Here is a 24,183-nt window from a genome sequence, read left to right as displayed (position 1 = left end):
ACAAGGTAAATATGATAGTTAATAGTCTAAGAAGGTTGGTGGCGCTGGGAACTCTCCCACTAACAAATAACCCTATCTGCAAGATGTTTAGTGACTAGATTTCAATCCCTGTAAAGAGGATTCATGAAAGAAGATATTAAAAACTGAAAATTCGGCAAATGACTGACAAAAGCATAAGCCAAGACAGTTAAACAGAATTTTGCTACTATGACTGGAGTAAAGTGATTAGAACCAGATCACAAGGCTTAAGTAAGACCAACAGCAAAAGTAACGATGCTGATTATGAGAATACAATGTTGAGGCTCTTTTCATCTATTCCAAGTCTGGGACTGGACTAGAGACTGCTGCTGGACTTAGTCTGCAAAAAGCCAAATATCTCTAGCTTCCCCAGTCATGAAACAGAGCACAGATAGGGAGTGTGAGACCCAAGTGCTGCAAAAAGATGCACACCCCACAGACAGCTTAGCCTTGCTTAGCAGTTTGCTGGGAGCTCAGCATTTCTATATTGTACCTGCTTTCAAAGAGTTTCCCTCTTTTTTTTCTTCCGAGACTACGTATTTTTAAAATCTCTGATTTGGGGGAGGCTTTGCTCCCCACCATCAACAGCCGCCAGCATCTACAAAGAAGGGGCTGTCACTTTCAGATGTGGGTCATTTTTAAGTTGGGTTTATCTGGAAATGTATGTCAGCTGAAGTCAATCCAAAAGGCAAGAGAGGTTAAAACTGAGAGGCTGGTAATGTGTCCACAAGAAAGAGAAATGAGATTGTACTGAAGACAGTTCATACTGTGACAGATGGATTTGAGGAAGATGAGCTTGTCATAAGCTTGTGTCTCATCAACCTGGAAGTGAACAGCCTGGATCTGAAGAGACAGTTACACATCAGTACTTGGCGATTCTGAAATCCTGCTACTATCCAGATGTCAGACCCTATTACCTCTCCTATGACCACCAATCTAAAGAGAGATGCTAGGAACACAGTCTCTGGGCTGTCAGCACAGTTTTAAATCAAGTCATCTGAACAAATCTTTGTTGGTCTTTACAAGCCCTTTGTTTACTGTGGTCCTACATCTAAATGAAGATTTTAAATCACTTCATATTTTAACAGGATTTTTAACAGGAGTTTTAGCACTGACATCTTCTCTAATAGATTAAAACCACATCTTAGTTACTCTCTCTAAATGAGGTATAAGACTACAGGTGGGAATTTCAGATATTTTCTCTAGATTCACAGCTATAAATTAAATAAATTTTCAGGGGCATCTCTATTTCCTACATCCCATTTGCCCTAACAAGCAACTGATTTCCTCCTGTTACCTTTAATTCCTAAATCTCCTTCCTACTGCCCTTCTCAATAGAGCACTAGTTGTTACAGATTTTTGCTGTGCCATCTTCCTTCTGATCCATGTAGAATTCATTTTCCAAGAATTCTAGATTAAAAAATTGGTTATCCAAATATAAAGAGACAAAGTACTAAATACCAAGGATACTTAAGGATTCTCTATTTACATGGATCACTGATGTGCGTTTATATATGTGTGTATATTTGTTTGTTTGCTTATTCACTTATTTAACTACATCTATGAACACCTAAAGGAGAAGGCAATGGCACCCCACTCCAGTACTCTTGCCTGGAAAATCCCATGGACGGAGGAGCCTGGTGGGCTGCAGTCCATGGGGTCGCACAGAGTCGGACACAACTGAAGCGACTTAGCAGCAGCAGCAGCAGCATGAACACCTAAAATTCCATGAGCAGAGGAGCCTGGTGGGCTACAGTCCATGGGGTTGCAAAGAGTTGGACAAGACTGAACAACTGAGCATGCACGCTTATTATATGCCAAGTACTTATTAAGAACACTTATTATATGGCATGTACTGTGCTAGCTGTTTTACATACATTATCTCATTTTGGGGGTCTTCAATATCTTCTTTACCTTTGGCCCAAGGGATTCATCTGGTCATTCCTTACTTCATCATAACCTCGTCAAGACTATATGAAAACTGACCATACGAAGTGCTTGGATATTACAATTAAAAACAACATATTAAAATGAAGAAATGTAGTAGAATTATAATCAAAAATATTTTTTAAAAGTTTGGATAGTCCTTGGTGGATACCGTAGTGAGTTATAACTTGTATTCCTTGGGCCAAGGAATGAATAATGTTAGATTTTCATGCAACTTGATGGCAAGGCCATCAGGAAAGATATTTTTGGTCAAACAGCATTTACTGACCTCAAATTATAACTTGTAGCCATCTTTCTGTTCTGTCATTGAGGCAGGCCAGTTCTAGTTAAATATGTGCTGAGGTCAAAGCTGAATCACAGCTACACCCAAATATAGCTCATCTTTCTGAAAACTGTGGCCTCTTTTCCTGGCTGTTGTGTGTACAACATGTAAGTTATTTAGGCTTATGAAGAGAAGCAGCCTCCTCTTAGAGTAGGTCAGTGAAAAACACTGGCTTTTAAAATAAGGAAGAAAGTAGGAGTGTGCAAATTAAATAAAGATAAGTTGTTAAAGGTTAACTAGTTTCTCCTGGTGGTGTTATAAGCAAATGGCACAGTCATTCTCTAGTTCTACAATATTTAGATGTTTTATTTCAGTCACATAGTGGGAGCTGAGAACAAATGTGGGTAAACCAGATACAAAATACCTTCACAGAACATAAGCTAAAACCTATTCCTTTAATCCTTCAGTGTTGAATCATATGTTCTGTCTGGACCATAAATGTGAAGAATGCCAAAGTATCTGGGCTATTGCCATGGTCTTGTACACACACACGCGCGTGCATGCACACACACAAGGAACAGCACATCCATGCTGAAAATATCATCACTGCTATTGTATTAGTTTTCTATTGTGGTGTAGTAACTTACTGGAAATCTACAGCTGAAAACACCTATTCAATCACTTCCCAGTTTCTGTTGATCAGAAGTCTGACACGGTGAAGCTGGGCTCTCTGCTCGGGGTCTCACTAGACTGAAATCAAGGTTTGTGCCAGGCTATAGGCTCATTTGGAGCTCCAGATTCTCTTTCCAAAAGTATCCAGGCTGTTGGAAGAATTTACAGATCCTTGCATTTATAGAACTGAGATCCTTGTATTCTTGTTGGCTGCCTGAGCTCTCAGTAGCCACACTGGGGTGCTAGCCACACGGTCCTCTCACAACAAGCCAGTTTACTTCTTCAAAGCTGGCACTAGAGTCTCTCTCCAGTCTGCTCCTATGGGAAGGAGTCTTATTGAATGCAATGTAAACACTTGAGCAACTGTACCATGACTTTTACTACATAACACTCCCTAGCAAGGGGGTGAGTTCATCTTATATTCACAGGTGCCACCCACACTTAAGGGGAGGGGATTGTACAACACATGTGGAAACAGAATTTGGGGGTCCATCTTAGAATCATGCCTACAACAACCATTACTCAGAACATGGGTTGAACCCTGTGAATCATATGACTTAGGAGAGAGCAAAATGTTACTCACTTCCAGAACCTAGAAGTTAAGTGGAAGCTGTCTCAAGATGAAGAACAGTACTTTCCAAGAGAAAAACCAAGAAAAAAAAATCTATAAATGTCTGCGAAGTTTCCCAGAGGAAAGACACTCAGGTTTGAATCTCATGTATCCTTTGAATTACACCCAGTAGAGATGCAAATTCCTATTCAGACCAATAATGAGGCTGACAAAGATTTATGGATGACTATCTAAACTAATCCTGTACCTTGGTTCTAGCAACTCCAAACCCTAACTTCCCATAAAACCACCTCATTTTTCCATACACTCTTTGTTAATTATTATACCCAATAGCTGGCTACATGCTGATGTGAAAAAAAAAATCAATATTCAAATAGCAACTTTGACAACTTCTAGAGTAAGATGAAAATGACCAGGTAAGCTTGATTCTAAAGTACCTGCATACCTCAAAGATATTATTAGTTTGTTTCTAGACCACTGCAACACAGTAAAATCACAACAAAGTGAGTCACATCAATTTTTTGGTTTCCCAGTACATATAAAATTCATGTTTAGACCACCTTGCAGTCTATTAAGTATACAACAGCATTATGTCTAAAACAATATATACACTTTAATAAAAAAAAAAAATGCTTTATTGCTTAAAAAGTTCTAACCATCATCTGACAACACAGAATTGCCACAATTCTTAATTGGTAAAAAAAAAAAAAAAAAGTACAGTATCTTTGATGTGTGATACAGCAAAGCACAATAAAATGAGGTCTGCCTGTATAAGCCCTGTATCATCACCTCCCCTTGAATGCGGGTAGACCTGTAAATATGATGGGATAGTCTTTCCTTTGATTAGGTTTACATTACACGGCAGAGAGACAGGATAACACTCCCAGGACTTAATAGAATGATTACACTGTATGAGACTCTATATGAACAGGATTAGGAACTGGGGAGGTTTTCTTGGTAGCTTTGAAAAGTAAGGGCCACATGACTTGACCTTAAGAGGCTTCTAGAAGCTGAGAGTAAGCCCAGACTGGCATCTACCAATAAAATAAGGACCTCACACACACAGGTGCAAGGAACCGAATTCTGCCAGTGAAGTGAATGAACTTGGAAGGAGTCTCTGAGCTTCAGATCAGATCACACTGCAGGCGACACCTTGATTCTGGTTCAGTGAGACCCTGGGCAGAGGAACCACTTAATGCTTGAATGAAAAGCTACCCAACTCAGGGCTGGTGCACTGGGAAGACCCAGAGGGATGGGATGGGGAGGGAGGTGGGAGGGGGGATCGGGATGGGGAACACATGTAAATCTATGGCTGATTCATGTCAATGTATGGCAAAAACCACTACAATATTGTAAAGTAATTAGCCTCCAACTAATAAAAATAAATGAAAAAAAAAAAACTGTGTGATAATAAGACTGTGTTGCCTTAAGTTAATAACTCTGCGGTAATTCTTCATGTAGCACAGAGACCTAACATAAAAACAAATTGATACATAAATAAATTAAGCAAACTAGCAAAATTAGTTTTAGGAACTCTCTGTAGCAACAGCTCGCAATAACTGAATTCTAACTGGTCTCACCAAGCAGCAATATTATTTTTAGGCATTTAAAATGTATTGAAAATGAAAACATACCTAAAACAAACACATTTTTGGTGATATGCCAGAGGATATCGATATGATATGATATCAAGATGACACACGAAAGCAAAAACTCCTTAAGTGATGAAAGAAGGCCAAACCAGTGGGGATTTAATCATCTAACTTCAACAAGGTTAAAAGAAAATCTGAATAATTAATTATGACAGATATTATGGGTATGTACATATATGAACAGGACCAAAGGGCACTTACTCTGAAAGTTGTTGAATGAGAAGTCTCGAGGATGATAGAATCCTGCTTTGCAAATACACTGATAAGCTCCAAGCACGAATCCTAGGCCTTTAATCGGCATACACTATGAAGAAGAAAAGACAGCAGTACCGTTGATCATAGGTTATTTCACTGTATAAAGACCCACAGATATCCATCATTGCAAATGGTAACAGAACGATCACATTTTCCTGAAATAAAATCTCACTTTTGAACTTTTATTTTAGGTTTGTTTGCCAACAGACATTTTTTTAGAAGTAGCAAACTGAGTTTTCTTTCTAAATATATGCCATTACAGCTGCAGTTGCCATATATCTTTAACTCATTCGGTTGCCAGAGGAAGCAATTAGACACAGTTTTTTTAATACCTCAAATATCATGTTATTGCTTTAAGACATATTTCCTAAGCCTGTAAGAATATTTTTAAGCGATTCCATGCTACATATTTCCACCAACGCAAAGATAGGTAGGTAGGTAGGTAGATGGACAGACAGATATATAGAATTTAAGATGTGGAAACTGCCCTTATGAATTAAGTAGTCATCAAACTTCTTCCTTGGGGAAAGAAATACAAATTGATGGACTAACAAAACAAGTAAACTTTAAAGTGCAAATTAGAAGAGGAAAAAAAGATAAATTAATGATCTGAAGCACTCTTTACCTAAAATCTGTTTCACAGACAAATGTTCAACATGTACCTAAACGTGACAAAAAACAATGACTGGCTTTCCAAATATGTCATACCAGGGGACATAATGGATATCTCCCAAAAGCTTAATATTGGCTTCTTTCAAAGATATCACTGAATTTTACCAAAATTCAGTTTAATATATTTCACTTATGCTACATTCAAGTACATAAGGAGGGAACAGCTTCTATTAAAATACAGCTTACCAGTAAAACAAGGTGTTTCTAGAATTTGATCAACATTGAAATTTCTTCTCTGGTATCTGTCTACCTATATCCCAACCCTTGGCCTTTTTGCCAATTATAATCTATTAGAGGAGCTCAGAATTTAGTAAATTTAAAAGTTATAAAGTGTCCCTTTAATACAGAGGCCCTTGAGAGAAAATTTCAAATTATCAGAATAATAATCCCTCAATCTAAGTTCTAATGATTAGTAACAAAATCAACATTGCATATCTTGAAAACTCTAACAAACAGTCAGTAAGGTAGCAGGAGCTAATATATGCTCTAAATTCACAGGTTATAGCAAGAAAAATCTTTGGGAAAAAAGCTTTCTAAAATAATTTGACTATTTTATTTCATTATTACCTTTCTTTTTTCACCCAACACATACTTTGATCCAATTATATCTTATAACTGAAAACACATTTGTTAACCCAGAGCTAAACACAAGTTGGCTTAAAGCTCAACATTCAGAAAACTAAGATCATGGCATCTGGTCCCGTCACTTCATGGCAAATAGATGGGGAAATAGTGGCTGACTATATTTTTGGGGGGCCCCAAAATCACTGCGGATGGTGACTGCAGCCATGAAATTAAAAGACACTTGCTCCTTGGAAGGAAAGTTATGACCAACTTAGATAGCATATTAAAAAGCAGAGACATTACTTTGCCAACAAAGGTCCGTCTAGTCAAGGCTATGGTTTTTCCAGTAGTCATGTATGGATGTGAGAGTTGGACTATAAAGAAAGCTGAGTGCTGAAGAATTGATGCTTTTGAACTGTGGTGTTGGAGAAGACTCTTGAGAGTCCCTTGGACTGCAAGGAGATCCAACCAGTCCATCCTAAAGGAGATCTGTCCTGGGTATTCATTGGAAGGACTGATGTTGAAGCTGAAACTCCAATACTTTGGCCACCTGATACGAAGAGCTGACTCATTTGAAAAGACCCTGATGATGGGAACGATTGAGGGCAGGAGGAGAAGAGGAGAACAGAGGATGAGATGGTTGGATGGCATCACCGACACTATGGACATGGGTTTGGGTGGACTCCGGGAGTTGGTGATGGACAGGAAGGCCTGGCATACTTCAGTTCATGGGGTCGCAAAGAGTCGGACACTATTGAGCGACTGAACTGAACTGAACTGAAATACAAGGACAGGTAAGCACCAGTCAAGTAAACTGAGTTGGCAAGTACTTATGAAAGAATTATCCTGTGTGTAGAGAATTTCTCCAGGACCTAAGTGCAATAACACATTTTACTTATAAAGATCCAGTGATAGAGCAGATCAGATCCTAGTTTTGAATTATACAAGTAAAAAGGCAATTATAACATTTACTTAGGAGAAGCACCAGTAGAAGAAGAGAATCTATTATTTGAGGTCAGCCAGAAAATATATATTTGAATTTTGACTTACTAGTTATGTGTATTTGGGGCTTTTCTTGTCATTTCTCTGAGCCTTATTTTTTTAACTGCAATCATTGTGTCAATCATTGAGTCAAATTCAGGTACAGTTTTAAGAAGGCAGAACTACCAAGATGTCTCAATAGCTGAAATAGGAAGAGAAGAATGAATGACTCCCAAGTTTTTGGCTTGAGCAACCTTAAGAATGGAGTTGTCATCAAGCAGCTAGGAAAGGCTACAGGTAGAATCAATATGGAGAAGAGAGCACAAAGCTCACTTTTTCAAATGTCAAATGTGAAATGTCTATTTGAAATTTAATCTCCATATCAAATAAGCAGTCTGATGACGTAGTATGGAGTTTAGGAGAGATGTCTGGGCTGTATAATTTGTGATCATTCACATAAAGATGATAGACAAAGCCATGAGGTCAGATAAAGCTAGATCAGTAAGGGAGTGCCTATAGGCAGTGAAGGAAATATATTCAAAGTGATGACTCATGACACTCCAAGGTTAAAATGTTAGGCAGAAAGGAAGAAGCAAATGACACCAAGAAGACCAATTCAGTGAGGTATCATTATTTAGCTAAGTAGATTGTGAAACTAAGTGCATAATTAACATGGAATTTGTGAGTTACATTTATTAAACATTCATCCAGCCAAGATATATCCAGGTAAACAAAGTCTTAGATACCAAGAATAGAGTAGTATATATATATTCTTTGCCAACAAAGGTCTGTATAGTCAAAGCTATGGTTTTTCCAGTATTCATGTATGGATGTGAGAGTTGGACCATAAAGAAGGCTGAGTGCTGAAAAATTGATGCTTTTGAACTGTGGTTTTGGAGAAGACTTTTGAGAGTCCCTTGAAATGCAAGGAGGTCAAACCCATCAATCTTAAAGGAAATCAACCTTGAATATTCATTGAAAGGACTGATGTTGAAGCTGAAACTTCAATACTTTGGCCACCTGATGCGAAGAGCCGACTCATTTTAAAAGACCCTGATGCTGGGAAACAGTGAGGGCAGGAGGAAAAGCAGGCAACAGAGGACAAGATGATTGGATGGCATCATCAACTCAGTGGACCTGAATTTGAGCAAACTCTGGAGCTGGTGAAAGACAGGGAAGCTTGGCATGCTATAGTCCATGGGGTCGCAAAGAGTAGGAAACAACGAGCAACTGAACAACAACAAAATAACCAAATGTATTTAGTGTACTTTAAATGCACTTTAAATAACCAAGGAGGTAAAAAATTTATAAACAGAAAAATACTGCTGAAAGAAATGGAGAAAGACAAAAAAAAAAAAAAAAAAAGGAAATGATATCCAAAGGAAAGGGGGTCTAAGATGGTGGTATAGACTGACTATCAGCAAGGACACTTAATCAGTAATCAAAAACCTCCCGACAAGCAAAAGTATAGGACAAGACAGCTTCGCTGGTGAATCCTACCAAAGTTTTAATGAAGATCTAATAATCTATGCAAAAAACTGGAGATAAAGGAACACTCCCAAACTCATTTTATGAGGCCAGAATTACACTAGTACCAAAACCAGACAAGGATAACACAACAAAAGAAAATATAGGCCAATATCTCTGATGAACACATAACCAAAAATTCTCAACAAAATATTAGCAAACCAAATTCAATAATACATTAAAAGGATCACACACCATGATCAGTGGAATTGATTTCACAAATGCAAGAGTGATTCAACATCTGCAAATCAATCAGCATGATTCACATTAACAACAACAAATCATAAGGTCATCTCGATAAATGCAGAAAATGCATTTGACAAAATTCAACATCTACTTATGATAGAAAAAAAAGACTCAACAAAATAGGTGTAGAAGGAATATATCTCAAAATAATAAAGGTCACATATGACAAACAACAAATACACAGCTAATATCACACTCAGTGGTGAACAGGAAAAACTTTTCCTTTCAGATCATGAACAAGGCAGGATACCCATTCTCCCCACTTTCATCAACATGGTACTGGAATTTACAGCCACAGCAATTAGCTGAGAAAAATAAATAAGATGCATCAAAATTGTAAGGGAAATTATACAACTATCACTATTTGCAGATAACATGATACTATACCACAAAACTATAGCAGTCAAAACAGTATGGTATTGACATAAAAACAGACACAAAAATCAATGAAACAGAATAGAAAGGACAGATATAAACACACACATATTTTGGTCAACTAATTTATGACAAAGAAATCAGAAGATACAATGAGTAAAGGATAGTCTTTTCAATAAATGGTGTCAGGAAGGCTAAACAACTACCACACAAAAGAATGAAACTAGACCACTACCCTACACCACTTACAAAACTTAATTCAAAATGGCTTAAAGAATTGAATGTAATATTTGAAATCAGAAGCTCCTAAAACAAAACATAGGTGGCAATCTCCTGGACATCTGTAATATTTTTGTAGATCTGACTCCAAAAACAAGGGAAACAAAAGTAAAAATAAACAAATGAATCTCCATCAAATTAAAAGGCTTCTGTTCAGAGAAGGAAGCTGTCATCAAAATTAAAAGGCAACCTACTAAATGGGAGATGATATCTATAAATCATATATCCAATGAGGGGTTGATATAGAGAACTCAATAACCAAAAAAAAAAAAAAAAAAAAAAACTGCCATATGATTCAATAATCACACTTCTGGGTATATACCTAACAGACTGAAGGCAGAGTCTTGAAAAGATATTCAAATACCCATGTTCACTGGAGCATTATTCACAGCTGTCAAGAGGTGGAAGCAACTCAAATGTTCATTAATGAATAAGTAAATAAAATGTGGATATACAGGCAATGGAATTATTATTTAGTCTTTAAAATAAAGAAAATCCTGTCATGTTATACAACATGAACGAACTTGAGTACTTCATTCTCACTGAAACAAGCCAGTCTCAGAAAACACAAATACTGTATGCTTCTATGTGGTATCTAAAGTGATTAAATTAACAGAAAAATAAAGTGGAATGGTGGTTTCCAGGGACTAAAGGAAGAGAAAAATGAGAAGCTGTTTAACGGGCATTGCAGGTGGATTCTTTAACATCTGAGCCTCCAGGGAAGCCCAGGAATACTGGAGTGGGTAGCTTATCCCGTCTCTAGGAGATCTTCCAGACCCAGGAATCGAACCAGGGTCTCCCGCACTGCAGGCAGATTCTTTACCAGCTGAGCTACCAGGGAAGCCCCTATGTATTTTTAACCACAATTTAAAAAAAGTTTTTAAGAGTTTAGAGCAAAATAGTCTTTCTCCCTCAACAACAATTATATAAAGTCCACAGGGCATACTACAACACATAATTGCCATGACATATAATCCACCTGTGGAGAAAGAAATGGCAACCCACTCCAATATTCTTGCCTGGAGAATCCCACGGACAGAGGAGCCTTGAAGGCTTCAGTCCACAGTGTTTCAAAAGAGTTGGACACGACTTAGCAACTAAACAATATAATTCACCTAAACACCTGGTTAAACATAATTGCAGAGCAAAACCTGGCCACCTTGACAGTCATGATGATTTTGTATGGAGGTACCAAAGAGCAGGGAAATGGCTAAAATGAAAGCTAAAATTAGATACGTACAGGGGAAGTATTGTTTGGCATTTAATGGAAACAATGCTTGTGCCTAAGGATCATATTTACATATCATTCTGAAGATTAATTTGGACTGAAAGAAGGAGGCAAAAATGCAAATGCAATAAAATTTATATAATTCAAAAATCCTCTAGAAATCTTTAAATACCTTTTAATTTGTTTTACTTTGTTTTAGAATCTTCCTAAAATGTGAAACACTTTCTGGCTTCTCTGAACTGAACATCATGAACAGAATTTAACATTTCCTTCATGAGTCAGAATCATTACTTTGAACAATAGGTACTGAATGAACTATGCTGAAATGCACTAATGCCCTCTGGAGCTATTAAAGGTTTATGGCTATTTTCTCATATACTAAATAGCCCAGACTGCTGTACTATTTGAGTTCTTTTGCTTAGTTTTTACATTTTCTTTTTCCTTCTTAATTTTGTTATCATATTTTAATTGTAAAATATAGACTTATTCTAGAAGTGTCTCTTCCCTCCTATATTATGTTTTAATTGCCTGTATACATGGAAACCAGACCATCAAACATAGAAAGCCAAGAATACACAAGATAACACATAACAAAGTGAGAGTAAATAATAGTAAGTACTTTATATTTACTCCAAGTCCTGTTCTAAGCAATGTATAAGTATTAACACATTTAACCCTACATCAATTTTATCATTATCTCCATTTTAACGATGAGAAAATTAAGGCAACAACTGCTAAGGTAATGCCCAAAGCTTTAACCTAAAAGCTTTAATTAAAGTTAAAGTTAAAATTAATTAAATTAATTAAAGTTAATTTAAAGTTAAACTTTAAAAATTAAAGTTTTAATCCTGGCACAGCCAGGATTCAACCCCAGGAGCCTGGCTCCAAAGAGAATAATAACTACTCTCCCATGAACAGGAACGGATGCTACTGTCCGGTCACTTTGGAATTTACTTCATTTCAAGAACTTTATTTTATTGCTTGGTTTCAAGCAATATTCAAAAATGGATTGGTTTGCTGAATCATTAAGTTTCAAGTCTGTGAAAATTATTAATTTTTAAATGCATATACAAAATGTATCTTAAGAAATGTGGTTAATTCCTACACCTGTTACAAACGAAAAAATAAGCCTTTCCCTTCCCAAAGCAGAGTCCTCAAAGCTCAGATCTCAGAAAACAAATCTTCATCTCAGGGCATATAAGTAAAGTAACTCTTCTCTACTTGAATTCCTGAAAATAGGTCTGGGTCTAAGGAGAGTCATCAGATCAGTTCACAGGTGCTTAGTCCCAAACTAAACCCAGCAAGCCAAGCAAAGGAAACCAGGGAGTTCATGGCAGTCCAGATTGTCACTTCTTTCTCTTTAGTGGCAAAAATATGGTTCTACTCTGCTTTGACAGAAGACATATCTAATTCCAAAAAGGGTTCCTGCTATAATGAATTTACTATACTCAGTCATGTCCAACTCTCTGCAACCCGATGGATTGTAGCCTTCCATGCTCTTCTGTCCATAGGATTTTCTAGGCAAGAATACTGGAGTGGGTTGCATTTCCTACTTCAGTGGCTCTTCCCAACCCAGGGATCAAACCTATGTCTCCTGGATTGGCAGGCAGATTCTTCACCACTAGACCCACCTGAGCGTTACTGAAAAAGTAGAAGGCAAGACCAGAGAAGCATAAAGAAAGATGAAAGGCTTGACCCTGGCAAGACAAAATAGTAACTGGGTTTTCTATGTATGTATGCTAAGTCGCTTCAGTCATGTCCAACTCTGTGCGACCCTATGGACGATAGACCCCCAGGCTCCTCTGTCCATGGTGATTCTCCAGGCAAGAATACCGGAGTGGGTTGCCATGCCCTCCTCCAGGGGATCTTCCCAACCCAGGGATCGAACCTGAATCTCTTATGTCTCCTTCATTAGCAGGTGGGTTCTTTACCACTAATGCCACCTGGGTTTTCTAGATTATTTTAAAAAGCCAGCAACATTTATTTGTATTTCATTCCTTCTATGAAACTTGTGAAGAAATACTGTAAAATGTTGAATCTGGTAATTTCCAAGTGGGATTGAGGGGACTTGGAATTAAAACACGCTAATTATCCTAACATCCAGTGATTCTTCTCTACAACTATCAGCAGTTTATTAAAACAAAAGGAAAACACTCAAACAGGGGAAATCTAAAAGGCCTCTAGGCAATGACAGAGTACATCACCCACCTATTTCATCAAACAATCTTCCAGGAAATCAAGAACTCATGAATAACAAATAATGCAGTATTCCACCAGGGAGGAAAAGAACTACATTTTGTCTCTATTATTCATTAGCTGCCAGAGAACCTGGTTTAAAAAGCTTGATGGACTGGAGGCGGGGGTTGGGGTGAGCGGTGGAGGGATGTTTTCTCTTACGATACAGTTAAAATTAAAAAAGAAACTATTTCCTATTGTTAATTTTTGAAACATTCTTGTTATATTCAGCGGAGCCCACTCTCACAACAAGGGGCTAAAGGCTGCCAATGCAGTGTCTGGAGCAGACACCTTAAAAGTCTACAGACTTCACACTGACACATGGCAAGATGCTTTGGTGGGGGTTGTGGGGGTTGAAACTGACTCAGAAAAATGTTAGGATTTTATCTGAGTAAGCAAGCCAATTTTTTTTTAGATCTTTTTACAGAAAAAAGGTCCGAAGGCTTGATAAATATAAGCTCCACTAAACCACAAACTCATTACTACTTTTGACACCCTGTGCTTCCTGTGGTCACAGATCATAAGCAGTGGCAACTTTCTTCTCATTGTTGACTTTATTTACCTGTTGCTTACTGAGCCCCATTGTATGCACTTTGCTACAACAACAAAGAGGGACAAAATCTTGGTCTAGTTCACAGAGAACCTACAATCCACAAGCAGAAAGGCAAACTTGAAGTTGCTCTATGGTGATATGGACAGAGGTTCGTAACACTGTACAGAAGGTGGTGATCAAAACCATCCCCAAGAAAAAGAAATGCAACAAGGCAAAATGGTTGTCCGAGGAGACTTTACAAATAGCTGAGGAAAGAAGAGAAGTAAAAGGCACATGATAAAATGAAAGATACACCCATCTAAATGCAGAATTCCAAAGAATAGGAAGGAGAGGTAAGAAAGCCTTCTTAAGTGAACAATGCAAAGAAACAGAGGAAAACAATAGAATGGGAAAGACTAGAGATCTCTTCAAGAAAATTAGAGATACCAAGGGAACATTTAATGCAAAGATGGGCACATTAAAGGACAGAAATGATATGGACCTAACAGAAGCAGAAGATATTAAGAAGAGGTGACAAGTATACACAGCAGAATTGTACAAAAAAGGTCTTAATGATCTGGATAACCATGATGGTGTGACCACTCACCTAGAGCTGGACATCCTACAGAGTGAAGTCAAGTGGGCCTTAGGAAGCATTACTACAAACAAAGCTAGTGGAGATGATGGAATTCCAGCTGAGCTATTTCAAATCTTAAAAGATGATGCTGTTAAAGTGCTGCCCTCAGTATGCCAGCAAATTTGGAAAACTCAGCAGTGGCCATAGGACTAGAAAAGGTCAGTTTTCATTCCAGTATGAAAGAAAGGCAATGCCAAAGAATGCTCAGACAATTATTAATAGAAATAATACAAGAGGTCAAATACCAAATATAAAAAAACTTTTATACCTCAATAAGAAAATGATAAACATTCCAATTTAAAACTGAGCAAAGGTATGAATAGAATGTCACAGTAGTTAATAAATATAAGAAAAGTTTCTAACTTTTATTAGTTATCAAAGAAAAGCAAATTTAAGATAACCAATACATACCTATCAAGATAGCTAAAATTTTAACAACTGACAATTTTAGTGTTAGTGAGGATATGGAATAAGTAGAATCCTCCTATAGTGCTGACAGACACACAAATTAATACAATCTTTTTGTAAATGAACTTGACACTACCTACTAAATTTGAACATAATATATCCTGTTAACTAGATATTTCAATCCTAGGTATATACTCAATTGAAAGATACGCAAACATGCTCTAATAGACAAGCAAAAACAGCTGGACTGTGTGCACTAATCCCAAACTGTTAAGAAGCCAAATGTTTATCTAAAGTAGAATGGAGAAATAAATTGTATCTATCTAATATTATTCTCCAGGCAATTCTACTGGCATGGGCAGCCATTCTGTTCTCCAGGGGATCTTCCCAAACCAGGGATCAAACCCAGATCCCCCACATTGCAGGTGAATTCTTTCCCATCTGAGCCACCAGGGAAGCTCATACAATAGAATACTGTACAACGAAGAAAATAAGCCAATGCTATATACAACAACTGGAGAAGGAAATGGCAACGCACTCCAGTATTCTTGCCTGCAGAATCCCAGGGACAGAGGAGCCTGGTGGGCTACAGTCTATGGGGTCACAAGAGTGGGACCCAACTTAGTGACTGAACCACCATATGTACAACAACATGGGTGACTGTCTCAATCTCTCAAACAATATTGAAAAAATAAGTCATGTGTGCTGCATTATTCTACTTATATAATGTTTACAATAAGAAAGTAAAATATGAAGTGTTAGAAATCAGGATATCTGTTAGTTTAGGAGAATAGCTGAGAGAAAGTGATGCATTGGGGCATGTGAAGACCTTCTGGAGTCTGGTGATTCTTGTCCTCTTGACCTGAGTGGTACTTATACAGGTGTGTTCCCTTTGTGATGATTTGTTGTGTTGTATACTTACGATTCTATACCTCTATGCAATGTTTTTCATTTCAATAAAAATTATACAATTTATATTATCCCATATTCCCCTCCATCTTTTATGTCCCCTTCTCTTTCACCTATCATATAAATTCTGTATTTCATTATTCTGATTTATTTGAAAGAATCATAATATTTTAACCATTCCATTTTTGCTGATAGAGAAGGGATCTATGTACTGATAACAAAGGAAGAAGTTTCTGGAAATTAAAAGTAATTATATAAAAAATTATGTAAAACTCAGAATGTGTTTGCATGCACTCAGTTCTTGGCTGCCTCTCAAGTATTTAGAATCTGAATGTACATCTGCATTTCCCCAGTGAAATTTTAGAGGGTTTTTCAATAGTAATTAGCAAATCAGCTAAAGAATAAAGGGCACAAGGCTAAACCAAAAGCCAGGAACTATACCGCCTATTAAACGCTAAATCAAAACTAAATGTTATATTCTCAAAGGGCACTGAGCTTTTCTTTTATTACGGAGAAAAATAAAATATTATTTATCATTCACAAAGAAAATCATTTTAATTGGCATAATTGCTATCATTTTCAGCTGAAAAACATGCAAAATATTTTAAACAATGTATCTAATTCTAGAAAAAAATTCAAGATGCATAAATGTCCTTAGTTCATCACTGAACCACAAAAAAGTTTTTCAAAAATTGGACAAATTTTAAGTAAATATTTAACATCAAAAATGTTTCCAAGTACTTTAGGAATATACATTTTTAAATAAACAGTAAAAATACTGGTTATAAACTTTCTTTATCATCAAAACAACCCCCTCTAAATAATCTCTATGGCATAACATTCAAAAATTTGCTCACACTCTTTCCAGTCATAGAACTTTAGTATGCTTTGCCTTACCTGAAACTCTAATCTGACCAACAAAAAACTGGGGTGAAAATATAAAGTAGCTATGTAATTTTAGCATTCCTGATACCTATGAGTAGGAATGTCATCTAAAACTGACATGCATCCTAGACTTTACGAAAACAGATTTTTTAAAACAGAAGAAAATTTTTTCCAATAAAACATACATAAAAGTTCAGAAAAGAAACATATTCAAGAACACTGGGGAATTTACAAGGAGTAATAAGCATTTGCACTAAGCTTAAAAAATTTTAAATACCCTCATTTCCTTTCTGAGGATGTCTGCAATCCCAATAAAATATATAAACATATAAGGCATATACACAGACTTCACCAAAGCATTTCTCACGACTTTTTCTTAAAGTTTCTTATACCCATGGAGAAATGGATAAAAGATTTGAAAACATTATTGAATAAATCATAAAAATGCTCTGATTAATAGAAGGAAATTTGTGGCAGTGAATTCCAAGGCGTCTGCTCTTGATGCTCCGTAATGTGTTTAATGATAGCTTCACTGAAGCATTGAGAGGATGATATTTAAGAGTAAGTGGTCAGGAACATGGACTTTGGAGTGTGACACACTCTAATTCAAGTTCCAGATTAACTGCTTAATAGCAGTAGAAACTTGCAAGGGAAGATGGCAAATTACTCAGTCTCATGAAGTCTTAGCTCCCTTACCTACGAGAGTAACAATACTTCTTATGTCACAGAGTTGATAATTTTATTTTACAAGTGCTTGGTTAGTGTTTACTATATGCTAGTCAATATTTTTAAAACACTTTAATACATTTAATCCTCATAGCAACTCAGTGAGCTAGATATGATTGATCATCATCATCCCAATTTTATAGATGAAGAGACTAAGCAACCTCTCTCAGGTCACACATCTACCAAGTGACAAGGGTGGAGTTTATATCAGGTAAAGAGGATGCCCAGACATACTCACTAAACTTTAGCACTTATCCCAATCATTGTCACTGGAATGACACTGAACATACAAGCTGATAAAAGCAGAAACTGAAAGGACAATAGGTTAACTGGAACAAAATAAAATTTAATAAAACATACAGGGTCCTGTGACCAAATTCACAAAAATCAGCCACATAAATTGCCAAATTATGACATGACTGCCCCCAAAACACTAAAACAGTCTTTCCATTAATGGCAATAAAGTAATCTAGAATAAACAACTATTCACAGATAGATTATTATTTTCAACATTTAGAACCTCAGTTTAAAAAGACTATAGCCAAGTTGAAGAGCTCTAAACAGGAATGGTCCTCTCCCTACAAAAAACCCATGGCTCACTATCTGTGGTATATCAGAGGCACACTTTATATTCAAACACAAATAGACTGAAAGCAAAAGGACAGAAAAAAATATATACCACGAAATCAGTAAGAAAAGAGAACTGGTTTGGCTGTCCTAATATCAGATACCATACCATTTAAAACAAAAGTTGATACTAGAGACAAAGAAGGACAATTTTTAAGGATAAAGAGGTCAATTCATCAAGAATACATAACAGTTGTCAATATGCATGTACCTAAAAGGGCTTCCCAGCTGACACTAGTGGTAAAACAAAAAAAAAAAACCTGCCTGCCAATGCAGGAGATGTAAGAGATGCAGGTTCGATCCTGACCAGAGGAGGGCACGGCAACCCACTCCAGTAATCCTGCCTGGAGAATCCCCATGGACAGAGGAGCCTGGCAGGCTACTGTCCATGCGGTCGCAAATAATTGGACACAACTGAGTGACTCAGAAGCAGCAGCAGCATGCATCTAAAAACAGATCCCTAAAACACATGAAACAAAAAACTGACAAAATTGAAGGAAGAGATAGAAATTTCAGCAAGAATAGGACACTTCAATACCCTACTTTCAGTAAAGAATAGAACAACTAGGTAGAAAATCAACAGGAAAGTAAAGGACTTGAACAACATTATAAATCAACCAGATTTAACAGACATCTACCAGGAAACATTCAACCCAACAATAGCAGAATATACACTCTTTTCAAGTACACACGGAACATTCTCCAGCATAACCAGATGTTAGACCAAAAAAAAGTCTCAATAAATTTAAGAGGACTTATATTATACAAAACATGTTCTTTGACCAAAATGGAATGATGGTGCTGGGAAAACTGGTCAACCACTTGTAAAAGAATGAAACTAGAACACTTTCTAACACCATACACAAAAATAAACTCAAAATGGATTAAAGATCTAAATGTAAGACCAGAAACTATAAAACTCCTAGAGGAGAACATAGGCAAAACACTCTCTGACATAAATCACAGCAGGATCCTCTATGACCCACCTCCCAGAATATTGAAAATAAAAGCAAAAATAAACAAATGGGACCTAATGAAACTTAAAAGCTTTTGCACAACAAACGAAACTATAAGCAAGGTGAAAAAACAGCCCTCAGAATGGCAGAAAATAATAGCAAACAAAGCAACAGACAGGATTAATCTCAAAAATATACAAGCAACTCCTGAAGCTCAATTCCAGAAAAATAAATGACCCATTCAAAAAACGGGCCAAAGAACTAAACAGACATTTCTCCAAAGAAGACATACAGATGGCTAACAAACACATGAAAAGATGCTCAACATCACTCATTATCAGAGAAATGCAAATCAAAACCACAATGAGGTACCATTACACCCTAGTCAGGATGGCTGCTATCCAAAAGTCTACAAGCAATAAATGCTGGAGAGGCTGTGGAGAAAAGGGAACCCTCTTACACTGTTGGTGGGAATGCAAACTAGTACAGCCGCTATGGAAAACAGTGTGGAGATTCCTTAAAAAAACTGGAAATAGAACTGCCATATGACCCAGCAATCCCACTTCTGGGCATACACACCGAGGAAACTAGATCTGAAAGAGACACATACACCCCAATGTTCATCGCAGCACTGTTTATAATAGCCAGGACATGGAAGCAACCTAGATGCCCACCAGCAGACGAATGGATAAGGAAGCTCTGGTACATATACACAATGTAATATTACTCAGCCATTAAAAAGAATTCATTTGAATCAGTTCTAATGAGATGGATGAAACTGGAGCCCATTATACAGAGTGAATTAAGCCAGAAAGATAAAGACCGATACAGTATACTAACGCATATATATGGAATTTAAAAAGATGGTAATGATAACCCTATGTGCAAAACAGAAAAAGAGACACAGATGTACAGACCAGACTTTGGGACTCTGTGGGAGAAGGGGAGGGTGGGATGTTCTGAGAGAATAGCACTGAAACAAGTATACTATCAAGGGTGAAACAGATCACCAGCCCAGGTTGGATGCATGAGACAAGTGCTCAGGGCTGGTGCACTGGGATGACCCAGAGGGATGGGATGGAGAGGGAGGTGGGAGGGGGGGATCGGGATGGGGAACACATGTAAATCCATGGCTGATTCATGTCAATGTATGGCAAAAATCACTACAATATTGTAAAGTAATTTACCTCCAACTAATAAAAATAAATGAAAAAACAAAAAAAATTTTTAAAATTAAAAATCAATAAAACAAGGTAATTTGGAAATTCACAAATATGTGGAAATAACAATGCAGTTCACTAATGAGTCAAATAAAGTATAACAAATAAATTATAAAGTATAACAGATAACTAGTGAGTCAAATAAAGTATAACAGTCAAATAAAGTATAACAGTATAACAAATATAGTATAACAGATAGACACTTTTTGATGAATAAAAGTGAAAACACAGCACACCAAAATAAATGGATATTATCTAGAGCAGTGTAATAAAGGAATATTTATAGTTGTAAATGCCCTTGTTATAAATGAAGATTTTAAGTTATCCTAGACTTCTAACTTAAGAAACTAGAAAAGAGGAAATCCTATGAAAAACAAACAAAAGGGATGAAATAAATATCAGACTGAAAAATACATCAAACAATTTTTTTTAATTTTTAAAAATTAAAATTAAAAAGTTGGTTCTTTGAGAAGATCAACAAAGTTGACAAACCATTAACTAGACAGACCAAGACAAAGAAAAGAGAAGAAACTAGATAAGCTAATCACCAAATTCACAGGGAAATGCAAGGGACTCAGAATAGCCAAAACAATTTTGAAAAAGAACAAAGCTGGAAGACTCACACTACCTGATTTCAAACTTACTACAAAGCTAAAGTAATCAAGATAGTGTGGTACTTTCTTGTGGTACAAGATGTAGACAGACAAATAGAACAATGGAATAGCACTGAAGAGTCAAAAAATAAAGCGTTACATTTATGGTCAACTGATTTTTTATTAGGCTGTCAATATAATTTAATGGTGGAAAAAATTAATGGCTCAGTGATAACTGGATGCTGACATGCAAAAGAATGAAGTTATATCTTACCTGGACACATAAGGCCTCTCTCCAATTCCCTGCTCTCCCAGGAGTTCTCTTGACTTCTTTCCCTTTTAAAAAGAGGACCCTGTTCACTGACTCTGAGATGTCTGCCACATGGAACTTCCCTTCTCAGGTAAATGTTCAAGATTCACCCTAAAAAGTCATTCTGTGTTCCTGCCACATCACATCATGTTTTCTTCTTTGATCTGTCCCCAAATCCTTCAACTCACCATAAAGGCGTTATTTCTCTTGATTAAAACCATATTTTGGTTCACTTTTTAAAAAGCTAATAGTAAAAGACAGTCAGATACAAATATGTGGTCAGTTCTCTGTTCCTTAGAAATACTCACACTTTGGAGGGTAAGCATTTGCCAAGTTCAGTTAAGTCGCTCAGTCGTGTCCGACTCTTTGCGACCCCATGAACACCAAGCCTCCTTGTCTATCACCAACTCCCAGAGTCCACCCAAACCCAAACCCATGTCCATTGAGTCGGTGATGCCATCCAACCATCTCATCCTCTGTTGTCCCCTTCTCCTCTGCCCTCAATCTTTCCCAGCATCAGGGTCTTTTCAAATGAGTCAGCTCTCATCAGGTGGCCAAAGTATTGGAGCTTCAGCTTCAACATCAGTCCTACCAATGAACACCCAAGACTGATCTCCTTTAGGATGGACTGGTTGGATCTCTTTGCAGTTCAAGGGACTCTCAAGTGAAGAGATACCCCACATCCAAGGTAAGAGAAACCCAAGTAAGACGGTAGGCACTGAGAGAGGGCATCAGAAGGCAGACAGACTGACACCACAATCACAGACAACTAGCCAATATGATCACACAGACCACAGCCTTGTCTAACTCAATGAAACTAAGCCATGCCGTGTGGGGCCACCCAAGACAGACGGGTCATGGTGGAGAGGTCTGACAAAATGTGGTCCACTGGAGAAGGGAATGGCAAACCACTTCAGTATTCTTGCCTTGAGAACCCCATGAACAGTATGAAAAGGCAAAAAGATAGGACACTGAAAGATGAACTCCCCAGGTAGGGAGGTGCCCAATATGCTACTGGAGATCAGTGGAGAAAGAATTCCAGAAAGAATGAAGAGATGCAGCCAAAGCAAAAACAACACTGAGTTGTAGATGGGACTGGTGATAGAAGCAAGGTCGATGCTGTAAAGAATAACACTGCATAGTAACCTGGAATGTTAGGTCCATGAATCAAAGCAAATTGGAAGTGATCAAACAGGAGATGGCAAGAGTGACCATCGACATTCTAGGAATCAGTGAACTAAGATGGACTAGAATGGGTGAATTTAACTCAGATGACCATTATATCTACTACTGTGGGCAGGAATCTCTGAGAAGAAATGGAGTGGCCATCACAGTCAACAAAAGAGTCTGAAATGCAGTACTTGGATGCAATCTCAAAAATGACAGAATGATCTCTGTTCATTTCCAAGGCAAACCATTCAATATCACGGTAATCCAAGTCTATGCCCCGACCAGTAACACTGAAGAAGCTGAAGTTGAACAGTTCTGTGAAGACCTACAAGACCTTTTAGGGCTAACACCAAAAAAAGATGTCTTTTTCACTATAGGGGACTGGAATGCAAAAGTAGGAAGTCAAGAAACACTTGGAGTAACAGGCAAATTTGGTCTTGGAGTACAGAATGAGGCAGGGCAAAGGCTAATAGAGTTTTGCCAAGAGAACACACTGGTCACAGCAAATACCGTCTTCCAACAACACAAGAGAAGACTCTATACATGAACATCACCAGATGGTCGACACCGAAATCAGACTGATTATATTCTCTGCAGCCAAAGATGGAGAAGCTCTATACAGTCAGCAAAAACAAGACCAGGAGCTGACTGTGGCTCAGATCATGAAATCCTTATTGCCAAATTCAGACTTAGACTGTAGAAAGTAGGGAAAACCACTAGACCATTCAGGTATGACCTAAATCAAACCCCTTATAACTATACAGTGGAAGTGAGAAATAGATTTAAGGGACTAGATCTGATAGACAGAGTGCCTGATGAACTACAGATGGAGGTTCATGACATTGTACAGGAGACAGGAATCAAGACCATCCTGAAGAAAAAGAAATGTAAAAAATCAAAATGGTTGTCTGAGGAAGCCTTACAGATAGCTGTGAAAAGAAGCATTTACCAAAGACTCTCTAAAAAAAAAAACAGAAACTAGATAAATGGTTTGGAACATTGGTATAGAATATTCCAAACATTGGAAATGTTCCAAACGTCCATAGAACATTTGTATAGCCTCAATCTGATTTGCAAATTGTAGAAAATAATTCATGACCAAAATATTTTATGAGTATGGATTGGTTATTTCCCTAATATATTCAAGTAATTCAATTTAACTGTATTCAACATTTTGTTTTCTTATTGGAAAATGAGGAAAATTTAATATCTGAAAAATAACAAGGATTTCCTGATTCTCATCCCAGAAGAAAAATGTATAGTTCATCATCTTTTATTATAAGTTGCTATAAATAATGCTAAATTTCAAGACGAAAATGTATTGGTGATTTCTAACAATATGTTAACACAAAACTGGTACTTGGGTTTCAGTGATAACAGGTAAGAATTACATTTGGTAAGAGTAAATAAGTTCTGTGAACCTATAAAATAAATGATCAGCCACAAATGCTAGTTAAATCATTTTTTTCATAGATAAGAACATTTCTGTTTAGGTTTAGGAACAGGAAACAAAGCTGATCATTATTTTCACTTTTTAATAAAATAATTAGGCATCCTCTATATATTTTAAGATGGGGATAGCAAGATGAGTAAAATAGCTATTTACATGAAAACATATACCACATTTCCTAGACAGAGCCTAAGTCACCACGGTAATTGAAGCAAGATATTCAAGGATTTCACAAATGAGACCACTTCATTACTGAATTAAAATCTATCTTGTAGA

The 24,183-nt window shown here is 37.0% G+C and overlaps 1 protein-coding gene across 1 annotated transcript in view; it reads right to left on the bottom strand.

Annotated features, from left to right (window-relative positions):
* Positions 1-24,183, bottom strand: part of GPR158 (G protein-coupled receptor 158) — a 287,610-nt gene that overhangs the window by 139,475 nt on the left and 123,952 nt on the right. The window contains exon 3 of the mRNA XM_061126225.1: positions 5,324-5,426. Coding sequence (XP_060982208.1) covers positions 5,324-5,426 — 103 coding nt within the window. The remainder of the gene's footprint in view (positions 1-5,323; positions 5,427-24,183) is intronic.

The sequence above is a fragment of the Dama dama genome, chromosome 23, assembly GCF_033118175.1.
Source record: "Dama dama isolate Ldn47 chromosome 23, ASM3311817v1, whole genome shotgun sequence".
Taxonomy (NCBI): domain Eukaryota; kingdom Metazoa; phylum Chordata; class Mammalia; order Artiodactyla; family Cervidae; genus Dama; species Dama dama.
The sequence above is the reverse complement of the archived record's forward strand: the minus strand, read 5'-3'. Positions and strand labels throughout refer to the sequence as shown.